The sequence below is a fragment of the Oculina patagonica genome, chromosome 11 (assembly GCF_052425735.1).
Source record: "Oculina patagonica isolate OP01 chromosome 11, crgOcupat, whole genome shotgun sequence".
NCBI lineage: Eukaryota > Metazoa > Cnidaria > Anthozoa > Scleractinia > Oculinidae > Oculina > Oculina patagonica.
The window spans coordinates 13,031,313-13,046,255 of record NC_135768.1 but is presented as its reverse complement, the minus strand read 5'-3'; the positions used below and the strand labels follow the sequence as shown (position 1 = coordinate 13,046,255).

The 14,943-nt window shown below is 37.5% G+C and overlaps 1 protein-coding gene and 1 long non-coding RNA gene across 3 annotated transcripts in view; one reads left to right on the top strand and one right to left on the bottom strand.

Moving 5' to 3' along the window:
- Positions 1-14: 14 nt before the first annotated feature.
- LOC144630428 (uncharacterized) overlaps positions 15-14,943 on the bottom strand; it is a 38,185-nt gene continuing 23,256 nt past the window's right edge. For both annotated transcript variants that reach the window (XR_013566515.1, XR_013566514.1), the window contains 3 exons: positions 1,460-1,700; positions 957-1,044; positions 15-292 (listed from right to left, as the gene is read on the bottom strand). This is a non-coding gene — a long non-coding RNA (uncharacterized LOC144630428). The remainder of the gene's footprint in view (positions 293-956; positions 1,045-1,459; positions 1,701-14,943) is intronic.
- Positions 11,209-13,010, top strand: LOC144630387 (uncharacterized). The gene has a single exon (XM_078488751.1). The coding sequence runs from the start codon at positions 11,354-11,356 to the stop codon at positions 12,455-12,457; it is 1,104 nt and encodes a 367-aa protein (XP_078344877.1). The 5' UTR covers positions 11,209-11,353; the 3' UTR covers positions 12,458-13,010.

Genomic DNA, 14,943 nt, shown 5'->3' with positions numbered 1-14,943 from the left:
TATTAAAAAAGAAATTGGGTAAAATTTAAATACGTATATTACATGTCAATTGGTAGAACACCAATACTCGTTTGAGAGTTGCTGTAGCTCTCATCTCACTTGATGTTAATCGTATTTCACAAAAAGTTCTATATTGCAGCTGTCAAGATGGCCTCTAGACTTGTCTCAATCTTGTAAGAAATCTCCAGTCTCAAACATGTTGTTGCCATTTCTTTAACTGGAACGTTCGCCCCTGCTTTCAACTTCCCATTAACGAGCTGTCCTCGTAGCAGTCCAGCAAATTAGCGCAAACCTGAATAAAAAAGAAAGATTTTAATTTTTTTTGTGTGTGTTTGGGTCCCCCCCAAAAAATTTTAAAAGAAAATTCCCCCAAAAAAAAAAATAAAAACAAAAACAAAAAAATCTCTTTTCTGTCATTCGTACATAACAGATATCCTGCGATATACGTAGTTTTCCAAGATTAGCCAGAATTCTTGCAAAGCGCTGCATAACCACAGTTTTACTATCTGTAAAATGCATTTCGTTCACATTTCTTACATCATGCAACAATTATCCAGTTCAGTTGTGCGGAATGTCACATCGTCTGATTGTAGCCAACTCGTTAGCTAAGTATCAGGTGATATTCGACATGTTGGATATAAGGTGGTAGATAGCCAACGGAGTTCGTTATAAACATCTCATGTACAACAAACCAACAAAATATCTGTAAATCTTGACAATTTTATTTTGTGGAAAAAAAGAGTAGAAGACGATTTTCATCGACCATGTTTGTCGTGCATGCATCTACATGGCTGATATCTAAAAACCTTTTAGACACACGTACACGTCTAAACAAGAACTCTTGTACTCTTAAGTGTTACGTGTATAAATAAAATTTGATTTGATTTAATCAAAACTCTGAAAATTTGTTATCAAATGCTTCCGGTTCAAAAACTATGATATGTACATCTACATACCGTCATGTTGTGGAATAATAGGCCAGTGCGCAGGACCAGAAATATATCACAACACTAAAGGAGAATCCCACAACTGGTGTGTACCACGCTGAAAGAAAATGTTGGACACTGACTTAAACCACTGGGTATAGTAAGCACGTTCAGTTGAGCTGTTGTTCGCGATCAGCCCGCATGCAGGAGATTCTCAATGGAGCGACTTTAGAAAGCGAAAAGAGTTGCGTGGCCTAAATTGTAATCGTTAGACGACAGATGAGGAAAACTGTCATACAACAAAATCAGCAGTTGAGCGTCAAACTGTAAACATAAATGAATAAAATGATCAAAATGCTATATTTTGTTTTGCACTATCAGATACCAATTGTTACAGCTGCCAATTAAACTAAAACAAAAATGAAATATTTTGAAATTACTTGCGTTCATCAACGGTGAGGTTTTTAACTTGAAGCTTTTCACCACATAATCACAGCTTTGGCTGTTAGCCACACGAAATGGCAGCCACTTACCCATACACTCCTCGTAAGTTTCATAAACCGGTTCATCTTCGTCACTACAACTCTCCCAGTTGTCATGGTAACGTTGTATGTTGATGAGCGGTGGAATAATGGGCTTGGTTGGCAGGCTTAGAGTACGCTTGGAACGCTGGGTAAGTAAACTTGGTTGACCGAGTGGTTTGAGGGAATGAGAACGCGTGTTGCGCGCTCTCTCGTGAAGAGACATGGCGTAGCTGTTCTAAAACGAGTTTAGCTGCAATGAAAAGAATGCAGGTCTAAATAGGTAGCTGAACATACCAAACGATATACAACTGCGTTGGGCACAGAAGGCAAAAAGATTACAGTATGACCTTACTAATAAACCAACTGCATGAGTAACAAACCGACGGATTCATTGATCAACAAGTTCGCTCGTGACTAACAGACAGGTGGAAAGACCGACGGACCACGTGACTGTCTTGCTGGCAGTCTGGCGGAAGACTTAAAAAAAAAAAAAAAAAAAACATAAGCTTGGATCGTCGTCGCCAAGGCACAACTTGGGGGTGCTCCCATTTTAATTAAAGGGACTGTTTTACGATGTGCGTAAATAAAATAAAATAAAGAAAATGTATGGACTGCTTGCGACTGCGAAAAAAGTTTACCAGACTTAAAAGTGGATTTCCTCTGTCGCGTAATTTTACAGCAGTCAACTATTTCCGCAGACGTAAACCGTCCATACATTTTCTCTAATTTATTTTGCGCACGTAAAACCATTTAATTAATTAAATTCACGCCCGTCAAACGTACGCAAAATTATTAAAGCGAAAGTGGAAATCCACCTTAAGACCCCCTGAGCTCTAAAGGAGACTACTCTCGACGTGACTCCATCTTTATATAAACTCTAAAAGATACCATTCTAAAACAAGACCGACAAAAGGGAGCTGTTGTGACTTCAATATATGACGGTAAAGACGTTGTCGTCCATAAAGGAAGTTTTAATGAAGGAAGATTTTAAGCTTGATTGATCTAAACCACCAGTGTGACTCTTCTCGTACGCATAAAAAAAACCTTGGCGTTTGGTCCTGACCATAACTAAAACCATAACTAAATTTGCACCCCTAAAAGAGAAGGCAAGCAACTCGCCATTTTAACAGGGGAGTCCCTACCTCGGGCGACAGTCTCAAAGTTCATTTATCTACATGCAACTAATCATTCCATCCTATTTGAATTGCAAATTACTCAAACACCTGAGGTAATGCAAAATGATGTAATTGTCCTTTCAATATACTACTACTCTTTCTTTCCGTCTAACGATGACGTTTTGTAATTCGAGCAAATTCATAGCTCAAAATTCGTTGAATCTTTATGATAATATTTTGCAAACATGATATATTCACATGTATAGACGTTTACTTATTAACTGACATTTCAGACGTGACAGCAGCTAAAACTGGCTATCAATATGCATACAGCTAAGCTCCCGCCGCAAGATAAATTGTAATCGTTAGTGAAACGTTGACCAAATACTTCTGTTTTGAGAAAAATCTTAAGGCTTGGCTATATAAAGTTAAAAGCCAGTCTTTTTTTTTATTCTGGTTGGTTATTTTTATAGATATCGCCTCGAATCAAGACTTAGTTTCAACTGCAAACAGTCCTCTTAAGCTTCCTTTAGTAGTTGTTAGTTGTCCCATTTCAGTTCATGCGAAGTTAATACCGTTGAGAAATATATATATTTTTTAAATTTCAATATATCCATATGAATGAATACATCTCAGTTCAGCTGGATCGAGGGAAAATTCTCTAGGGAGCATCAAATGATCTGAAATGGCCAATTTAAATACGAAGCCAAAGAAGTTTGTTTTACGGTTGAAACCGGTTGATACATGTAGCATTCAGTAACAGAACTCTCTAGTCTCACAGAAAAGTTTTTGGTTCCTGATATAATATACAATCTAAATAAAAGCTTACCTTCGATGCCGAATTTCGTGCAAAATCCTGGTCATCTACGACTTTCTTATAGTTTATCTGATTGCACTATTCAATACTCTTATCTATTAACTTACACATTCAGGATGCACTCGACGACTAATCGATGCTATAAGTGTGAGTAGCTTAAAGGCTTTTTATTTCAAACAAAGAAAAGGAAGAAAATCTTTATTTCTCTGGCAGGATTAACGTAAGCTTAGATTACAAAACCTTTGTCATGGACGACGTCATGAAGTGTCGTCAACACTGTTCAACTCCCCCACTTTCCGGCTGGGAAACAAAGGATAATGCTACGCATCGGTTACTTATATTTCTGGTATATTAGGTAAAATACGAAAATATATCGGTAGAATATTCTGCTTTGTCATCAAAACGGATACGAAGAACTTGACTTTCTAATTTTTTTTATAGCGTAGAACTGCACATTATGTAAATAACGATTATGAAGTTTTAAAAAACGGTTTTTAAAAAACGCAGTCGTTGAATTGTTTCCCATATTAAAACTATTTTATATCAGAATCGCTTTTTTTTATCTTGTACCGTTTTCTAGCCAAGGTAAAGTGCGTGTAGAAAATAATTTTTCCGTCATTTTCGGTATAAAAGATACAAGGAAAAAACTATCGTGAATTTAAAATGCAGTGATCTACTTCAATTATACTTAACAAGATTTAAGATCATTTTAAGGTACGATAGTACTGATTGAAGGGTTTAAATACTGAATAATACAAGAAAAAAGTTTATTCAGTTACTGCCTGAGAAAGTGGTTTTATCTATTGTATCCACTAACAGTCTGTTCAAAACTAAAAATGACAAAGCTGTTTGAGATCGTTATGCAAATTTTACGTGCCGTTAAGGTTTTTGGAAGTGCTTTATAGAAATTGCGCCAAACATCAAACAATCTTTAAATTTTTGCGGATAAAACTTAATGAAGGCCATCTATTCTTTCAATATGTTTTCACTGTCTGCTGACGAAAAATAAAACATTTTCTGGTTACTAATCAAATTTAAAAACTGCAAAATTGGATCCGATGTGTGTCACACAGCACGTTAAATTAAAATTTGCATATGACGATATCTTTTTCACCACTTCTGAACTTAATTGTCGAGTTGAGTGTTTTATTTTACATTTTATTGTTTGAATGCCGCATAAGTAAAGTAAAAGCCCTTAAAAGTAAACAGCTTGATTAACCTGCATTTTAAAGAAAAATTGAGATATCACATAAAGCGAAGGGAAACGGCATCGTGGTGATGAACACGATGTCCCTAGCACCGTGCGTTTGTTATTACACTCCGTCGAATATGATCAGTTCTGTCTTAGCAAAATGTTCTTTAACTCAGGCTATAAAAAAAACATTAACATTCGCAGTCACTCACAATCACTCTACATGCTTAATGACACTGAACAAGGAACTCCTCTTGTTAGATATTTGCTTAAACAAAACGTTCCTGACCTATTCCAGGGTTTTTTTTATCAGGAATTTTCAAATAAAGTAAATGCTTTCGCTTGGAATAGAAAACCCGTGTTCGTTTTTTATCAGCAATTCTCTATATTGTGAAAATATAGTGAAAATTTATGAAAAATGTTTCCGTGCACAAATGATGTTTGATCGTTTAATATGCCGCAGCATCTTGATTGCGCGAGAGGTTGATTTCATCAATCCCATTCTGTCATTTCAGTTTTTTTTTTCAGAATACGGAAACTTGAATAATGTTCGTACCCCGATTCGTACCTCAGTTGCTACCGGTTGTATGCATGTAGTAAACTCTCGAGTATCGGTGCCTTGGTTGCATTTAACAAAATAACGTACTATATAACTCATATCTCGATAATTTGTTTAGTCGACGTTCGACCAGAGCGTTCGACTTGTACTTGATTTCACTAAATCTCCGTTCCTTAATGTCCTTGGGGACCTTGATCAGTGCTGCAGTTTGATACTTTATGAGAAAAACAAGTTCAAGTCAAAACAAATGTATTAATCAACAAAAGCAATAACAATACGGAATTTTAACTTCCAGTGAGCTTTAAAGACGAATGTAGCAAAATTATTTGATAGGAAAACACAGCGAGACACTGAACAAACGATTCTACAGTGATACATTTTCTTGAACATGCTGTTTGGTCTCACTTTCGATCCTACAAGTTCAAATAATTAACTGTTCGCAAACCGCGGTACAGTCGGCCTGAATTACTCAATAAATCCTGAGCTAACCGCCATAAAAGGAATTAAGCTATATAAAATGAAAACACGCTTGACCAAGATGGTTGAAAATTATTTCCGAAATGCGTACAGATTCGTGCTACTGTAACATCATGTAAGAAACATGAGTGGCAAAATATTTTTATGCTAAGAGTTAAATAAGAGGCTTTCTCTTAACAGTATCAGTAATGCAAGTATTCAAATATGAGGTTGTTATCAGAGGCAAGCGTCTTACCTTGTTCAGTATTCGGCGCTGCGGTTATTTCTTTTCTCTCGCTCACCGCGGTTCAATCAGTCTGTCTTTCGGTACCCAAATAGATTGTTAATGAATTTCATTAAGTAAACACTTTGCTTTGTTGGTCGAAAGAAAGAAGTGCTCTCTTTCACAACAATAGCAATCTCTCTATTTCTGGACTGAATTCTAATGAGATAAGCAGGCGCGAAGCTTACATTCAAAATTGAACTGAGCGAACCCCTCTCGCGAGCCTCTGTTGTTTAATAGGGAAAGTCAAGTGTATATTCAGAAAGAATTCGCTCCACAAAAATGGGCTGTTAACCAGTCAGTCATTTCTAGTTACAGTAACCCAAAGAGTAGAATAGCAGCTTAAAATAGACATTCGTTGTCATTAAATCCGCGTTAAAACTTGCTATTGAAAGTTCATTGAAATATAAAACAAAAGGGAAGAATATTCAGAGAAAACTAAATGTGTTTATTGCCATCAGTGTTTCTAATAGCGTTAAAATATTGCAGAAAATCAGATTTAGCATATCTACTGAATTTTCCATTGTGTCGCAACTTAATGCATTGAGAAATAGACAGTACGTGTATGTAAGTTGCTCATCCATTAGGTGTTTCCCTCCGACGAATTTCGACGACAAATGCGATTGATAAAATCCCAGTCACTAAAGCACCGAGGATTGAATCATGAACTGAACGCGAATTCAACAGAAAAAATTTGACTGAAAAGATGTCTGATCTGGTTAAAAATCTTTATGACTTACAAAGCACTACGATTTATTACGATAAGTGAAAAAAAAGAAGTCCGTTTGTAGCCTCATTTTATTTATTATGTACGTTATCAGACATTGGTCGTTAATAAATTGAATATTTTACATTTGCAGTACTGAGCATACAGATGACAGGGAGATAAAGAACATAAGCTAGGGCATACTGCCTTGATGGACAAACGAATTCTCGGAACGTACATTACAAGAGATGTATGGTCAGTAAGAAGTAGTAACATGTCATTTTAAGGACACGACCGCGTTCTGATTCGTGTTAACCATAACCCAATAGATGTAACGGAAATATGGCCCTTAGCTATAGTTCTTGAAAGTAGTTCAGATAGGACTAACTAATTCCCCCAGTACAGTCCCGAACTAAATAATTAAAATTCTACCCAGTCCAATACTAAGAAAGTATTAGACCGGTAATAAAGTATCCTGATTGGCTGGTTTTAAGTATTGGCCCTATCAGCTGTCTTAATCGTGTGATAATTTCACTTATTAGTCATGCACGGTAATTAACTATTGCCATTATTAGAAACGTTCGAGTTCTCCCGTGAAAGTTTCACGAAAAAAAATTATTTGCAGTTGTTGACCATTTTTTAATTTTCAAAATTTGCTTATTTGATCTGGCTGTATTCTATGTAAATATAAATAGTAAACAAACTATAAAGTGAATGTTGCTTTCGCAAAAGCTATAAATAGGTCAACAGGAGCTGAGTAAGCTCATATAATATTAATTCTCCTTACAGATTCCGTACATTTTGGCTTTTAATGTTAGGTTGGAGATTTTTTTAGTACATCAAGACAGTACCCCCTAGTTGATAATTTTCTTTCTTCACGTCACCTGTATCATAAGGAGAAAATAGATGTTGATCAGACGGAAAGATGAACTTTACATTCAAACTAATTTCGTTTTCGGTTTTGTCAACATCCACAAGTCAATAAATACAATTGTCCGTTTTATGAATATCTTTAACTTGTTATTCACGAAGCTAAATAATTACAGTTTCTGTTTGCATTTGTGTGACATTGGTTGTCAAAATCGATTTACCAAGAAAAAATAAAGAGAAGATTAAAATAAATTTTACTCTGAAAAACAATATATAAAGGAAAGATATCATTTCCATCTATTGTTATGGATAACTGCCGGAAAAAAATAAAATATTTCCACATTTTATATCTTCAAAATTTCAGTGCCTTTATATCGTCAATTAACTAAATCAAACCATTCTTCGGTGATAAAACAGTCCAAGTGATTCAATCTATCGATCGTCAATATTACACAGCTTCTACTATTATCTGAGATTCAGCCTGGGGTACAGACGTCGTTGATAAAACACATATCACTTCCATTAAATGTGACGGTGGGATATTTGCATCCAAGAGATATATGATAAATTGTGTTATCCTGGGACGTAAAAAAATATGCCATTCAGTATTCAATGCTAAAAGGTTTGGGTCGATGTTGATCATTCATAAGACACAGGGAACCCAAACGCTGTATTAGTTATTCATAATCTTAAAATAAAAATGTTCTTATTTACCTGCGTTCCTGTGTTTTTTTTTTAACCGGTTTTGGGGGCGATTTGAATCAGAGCGAAGGCGGTTTACGTTGCGAGTTTTAAACGGTAATCGATCTGTCGCAATGTTAATATGACGCGCCAAGTTACTAACACACAACTATTACCTCTCCTCGCGGGGAGTTTCGTGTTTCATGGTCACGTCACGAGAAGAGAAGAGTCTCCCTCTCTCTCTCCCGCGAGGGGAGTTAATTGCGGGCCCAAGAGAGGCCCGCAACCCTAATCTTGACAGTGACCAGCGGATTGCGTATTACGCGTGCGCGCCACGTTTATCGATAAGAATGCGAAAAATGGGCTTCTGTCGGAAGATTGCAGACATTACGTTTTGCAGACGTTGTTTTATAGGTGTTGCTTGGGATCTGCTGTGTGATCACAGAAAACTACGGCATGGATTCCAAAACGGTTATCTCCCTTAAAACTGACAACAAACGAGTGCCGACGGGGATACTTCGGCACTACACTTCGAATAAACAACTCTGCGCGGTCATTTCGTGTTATGGCAAACTTGTCACTATGTTAACACTTAGATTTTCTTGGGTCCAAAAGCAAAAAAAAATTTACTTGGATTAAAAAAAACACTTCCTCCATCCTTCTCTATCTCGGCCCGCACCTAACCTGTGGTTACCACTAGTAGTAAAAAAGTAAAGTAAAACTTGAGAAATTGAGGCGCGTCGTATTGAATTGCGACAGATCGATCACCGTTTAAAATCGCAACATAAACCACCTTCGCTCTGATTCAATCGCCCCCAAAACCGGTTTAAAAAAAACACAGGAACGCAGGTAAATAAGGACATTTTTATTTTAAGATTATGAATAACTAATACAGCGTTTGGGTTCCCTGTGCATAAGACGACAAACTGTCAAGATGTGATAAGACGTTTGGTGAACTACAGAATAGGTATCTAAACAATTACCGGTTTTGCAACTCCCCGCTCTCAGAAGTATTTGTGCATAGAACATTAAAGTATGATAAAGTATAGATGGTTTCAGTTTAGCTGGAGGCTTGTAAAATATAAAATAGGTACCTTCATGATTCTACAGTTATTGCGAAGCTACAGCGTATTCTATAATAAACATTTTTAGCAACTAATTTTGTCTTGAATGACACCTGATTACAACTCAAAACTCTTACTTGTTACTTCTTTTAAGGAACCTTCAGAGAAGGTGGACCTGCCGCCTTGATATAATAACAAAAGACACAGGTTGTCAATGATTCTTTAGAAGAGCGGCAAGCTTCAGACCAATTTCGCTGTATGGCAAACAGTCAGCAAGCGACTCTCACCTCAGACAACCAATCATAATGACATTGTTGTGCCAAAAAAGCAACACTAAACTTCCTGTAGGAAATGATATTTTATGTAAACACCCTTAATTATCAGTCAAAAATAACCTGTTATTGCAAGCAGCCGGTGTTTTCGTCTGTTGTTTCACGGCCGACCGTGAAACAACAGACCAAAAATACGCGCAGAAATAGTGATATTCTTTTGACTGAAAGAGGAAAGTATATGAGTAAGCCCTCAAGAGTCACAGTACAAGTTGCTATTTTTTTAGATTGGATTCATGCAGTAGTCAGAGATCGATGGCAAATATAAAATTGTTTTCCCCTGCGTGTGTTTTCTTTTAAACTTAGCTTTAGAATGAAAATTACTTTTGCCGGCGATTGGTTCTCAGCTTTTTGTTATGTCTTTGTAGGCAACCCCAGAAGGACAATTTACCGCTCTAGGAAATGATATTTTTTGTAAACATTTTTAATTGTAGTAATTTGTATAATTAACGGAATAGAGTTCAATAGCATCTATAAGACGGTTTTACAGCATGTGTCAAAAAAGCGGCTGCTATTCGTTGGATTAACTTTAAGAGCAAAGTCGTTGAAAGTTTGCCATAGACCTTGGGCAGTTGTCTTGACATCATCCATTCGTCAAAGATGGATTGATGTTGTTAAAAAATGAGGCAAAACTACATGTACAAAGCTTGTATCAACAAAGGAACTTTTCAAGTCAAGAGGGCGATGAAGTGCCTAAGGCGACACATGGAGTTTTCAATTGCTTTACAAACCTTTCTATTACGGCATCGTCAACAGTTATTGTTGAACGTGACACAGATAAGTTTTTGTAGCACGACACCTCTCGCGCGTGAAAACAGGAAAGAAATGAGTCCGCGCTAAAGTTCCTCTCGAGGATCGAAGAACGGCGAAAACACAGCAGTCGCATAAAAAGAAAAATGCACCGTCGTGAACGGTAAACAGAGCATATTTTCATTTAACAATAGGATTAACATTTTATTAGATTTTATTCTTTATTTCCCTTTACTAGAAATTCAGGAGGTAAAGTCGTGTGAATAAGAAACTTGATCATTTATGGAATAATCAATTTCATTTAAAAAAGTTTATCTTCCAAGAGGAGTTTCAGGAAATGTATGACAGGCACTAAGAAGTGCAAAATTGTTGTTCTTAATAACTATTGCAGGTATCTTGCGAGCATTCAAAAATAATCATATTCACCTCTTTTTCGTAAAAGATCTTATTGCGCAAGAGGAAAAATGACTATCATAATAAAAGCTTTTAAAGAAAGGGTAATACAAGCTGTGTACAAAGATCTAGGGCCTAGTTAACATAAATCAGGTTCATTGCGCGTGGGCGTGATAGACACGTGAACAGCAACACACCACATCGTCTGGTATGTTAGTCTGTCAATAATCCGCATAATTACAAGGACGCAACGCAAAAGAATTATTCTTGCTTTCAGTGATGATTTCAAAATAAACCTAATTTTAAAAGTTATAAAATTGGATAATACGACTTATGGCCTTCTCGTTCCTTTTTAAAACATCCTTAAGTTTAAAACTGGCCACGGTTGAATCGTTCCTCTACAATTCTTTTAATTTTTCTGGGTTTTAACACTCACCTTGAATGACCTTCACACGCACGACCTTGTGCAACACGCGTTTTCCTTGTTTCTGGTTGGCTGTCGTGTCTTGAATGGAAAATTTTATTTTAAAGATGCTACCGCCACTCTACCACACCGGCCACCAGATATAAACTTTAAAACAACCTTTGTGGTTTTTTGTTTACAGTTTTCAGTTTATAGTTTAAGTTCGTCGGCGAAAACGCGAAGTTGTCAAGTTTTATCCACGTCAGCTCAGAAACTGCTTCTAAAATGCCGGAAAGCTACAAAACACTCAACAAGACGCCTCGTCCGACCGACGAGCCGCCGTTTACGCTAAAGGAATTGAAAGCGGCCATTCCTGCTCACTGTTTTGAGCGCTCCACCTTAAAGTCGTTTACTTATGTCGCTTTGGATTTAACCATAGCGTGGGTTCTGTTTTTAAGCACAGGATATTTCAACCATCCATATTTACCGCCGTGGGCTTCGTACATTCTCTGGCCGGTCTATTGGGTCTGCCAAGGCTGTGTTTGTACTGGTGTATGGGTTTTAGCACACGAGTGTGGGCACTACTCGTTTTCCGATAGCAAGACAGTCTGTGACTATACCGGACTTGCGTTACACACCGCCCTTCTTGTGCCGTATCATTCCTGGAGAATTAGTCACGCAAAACACCACCGAAGTACAAACGACATGGATCGTGACGAAGTTTTTGTCCCCAGCACGAGAGATGAGTTTAGCAAAGGAAGTTTGGCAGCTCTTTCTCCTACATGGAACGTTTTAAGTCTGTTAAAATTATCCTTGTTCGGTTGGCCCGCGTATCTTCTGTTCCACGTGACAGGCCGTAAATATCACACTCACACGGATCACTTCAACCCCAACAGCCCAATTTTCAGCGACAAAGATTACAAAGACGTTATCATAAGTGACGTTGCACTGGTGGCGTGGATCGGTTTCCTTGGTTACCTGGCTTATGTCAATTCTGCTCTGTGGCTGGTACAAGTGTATATCATTCCGTATCTCATAGTGAACTTTTGGCTGGTGTTTATCACCGACTTGCAGCACTCGGACGCAGCCGTACCCCACTACAGAGGACAACAGTGGAACTGGCTTAAGGGAGCCCTATGTACGGTTGATCGAGACTACGGCATTTTGAATCACGTCTTTCATCATATCGGGGACACACACATTGCCCATCACCTGTTCTCGTACATGCCACATTACCACGCGGTGGAGGCAACACAGTATCTGAAGAAAGCTTTAGGCGAGTTTTATTACAAAGATAACACCCCGGTATTCAAGGCCATGTGGTTGACCGGTAGATATTGCCGTTATGTTGAAAACTCGGGTGACATTGTGTGGTATAAACATGATTAATTTATTTTTTTGGTGTCTGCTTTGTTTTTGAAGCCCTTCTGTGTGACGTCACGGCCTAAACCAAAACAGTCAAATTTTCTCTCTTTATGGAAATGAGCTTCAGATTGATAACAACACAACAACACCGTGGAATCTTTCCATTGTTCGTCCGTGCATGTGGTGGTTTAATAACAATGAATATTAGGTTCTGAGTACAATGCAACTTAGCGTTTATGATGACAATTCTGTAAAAGATTATCTCCTAATTATACCGTTGTTATATATAAATGTTTCGATCTCAAACTTTGTTGTGAGAATCTGACAGATTTACGGGACAACACTGTCAATATGTCTTGTTACTATTAGGTCTTTGATTCTCATTTCTTGCCTCTGTTAGATTTGTTTTAAAAAGTGAAGAGAATTAAGGAATTATTCTCTGATATACGGTAGATTGAATCTTGAAAGACAAGTTGGTCCTAACTTTGTAAGTTACAGGAATTGTTTCCTCTGGTCAGTGGCCAAATGTAGCCTTGAGTAAGCCTTGTATGATGTGTGTGTTAATAAAAAAATTCAATCTCCTATTAATGTGTCAGCTCTGTGTTGCGCAAACAGCTCTCACGTGAAAAAAGATAAACCAAAAAAAAAAGCGCGCGCTCAGTAAATACGGTATTCCTCGACGGTTTTTGAAAACTTTAGACGCTTTATTTTTTATTGCAAGGCGAGGAAAGCCATTGTTTTCAGAAGCTTTTAAATTATCCTTTGGGCCGAATGAAGATCTGCAATTTTCGGTAAATCGACAGAGATGGAGACAAAGTGAGAAAAGAATTTAAACCTCGAATCATGTTTTCTACATTCCTCTCGGGTTTCAAATGCATTTGCTGTTTCTCGTGACAATACAACGGGTGGTGAGTTCTAAAATCTAAGTTCCACAGAAAAGAAACGTTTTCAATCTCCGTTATCATGTAGTCAAAAGCGTTTGCGTCCAAACTATCGTTTTTAATGCGTTTTCGTGTCGTGTTCCCCTGTCAACACCAGAACGCTTCAAAACGAATAAAAATGCTGGAACATGGGATTGAGGATGAGTTACCGAGTTGGACTGGAACCAATGCCGTGTAATGAGATACGGACAGGCCAGTAGTTATACTGAATGGTGTTTATGTGCAATTCAATCCGATTTATGAAAGCGGTGAACAGTGAGGAGGCAGGCATGTTCAGTTTGCATTTTGCTTCAGGGAGCGGTTGTCCACCCTCCCTACCCATCATATATTTTGTGCATGTCCGTCCTCCATGAGTAATGGACATGAACAAAACAATTGGGATGTTAAGTAAGCACTCAAGAGCTACTACGTGCTGAAGGTAACATGTTATGTAACCTCCCGGGTGCGTCAGAGCTGAACTGCACGAAGTCACGTTTTTTTAAAGTGTTGAATTAAAATTTTCATGAACTTCCCAATGTCACCAAATATCAGTGTTCCCGTTACTATATTAAAGGGATGAAATTGTTAGGAAACAATAATTCACTCAGAGCAGCAGTTGGTGAAAAGCACAGTTTGACTTATAAGTTTTAGTTATCAATTGGCCGTATGCGTCCAACTGAAGAGGATCGAGTGTTAGTTATCAAAGGACTCGTGTCACAAATGTTTGGTTCCTTTACCCAAGTTATGTAAAGATACAGAATTGAACTTAGAACTTTCATATTTATCTTGCTGATACAAGTACCATTTTAGATCATCTTTTTGAGAGGCGTGCAAATATATTACATGTTGGCATGACAAGCGTGTAAGGCATGGCTGAGCCTAAGGCTGTTATAATACGGCCATATTAGACCTTCAGAATCTTAGGAAGTCGACAATGCCCTCTTGCCAGTGTGGGTGAGCTAAAAATTAACTGTTACTGGCTGATAAGTAATCCTTCGGAGGGGGGGGATAATTTTGGTATTTTTGCTGTGCGAGCGTTGGACTTATGAAAAACTGACAACTGGCTGATATTATAAATGAAAGAAGAATCACACATGTTTGTTGTTATGACATTTATACCTTTAAACCCAGACCCTCTGATTTGTTTTGCCTATATAAAGACCTTTTTGCAATCTTATACCATGCTTCAAAAGCGTTTCTTTTTCACGTTCAACTCAAGTGTTTTTGTGAGCTACCGCCTGCACTTCCTTCTTCACTGATTATTAATTACACTTACTGTCTGTACAATCCTATGCTAAGGGAATATTCTGCCAAAAACGAGTATTCTTAGTTCAGTTTTCTACGTCAGTTTTCCCGAAGCCATTTTCAATATTCGGAGAATTGAGACAATTAATCTCTCCAGAATCTCAAAATTTAGTGATGTTACTCTAAAATAATCTAATTCCAGTTTATTTTTAAAACACACAATTCCCCAGATGAAGGCTTCATTAAGCGGCATAAGGAAGTAACAATTTTGCATCAACACCATACTTGGCTAAACGACTCAACGTCCCCCGACCATGACTGACATTTCCACCGAGTTCAAAATTA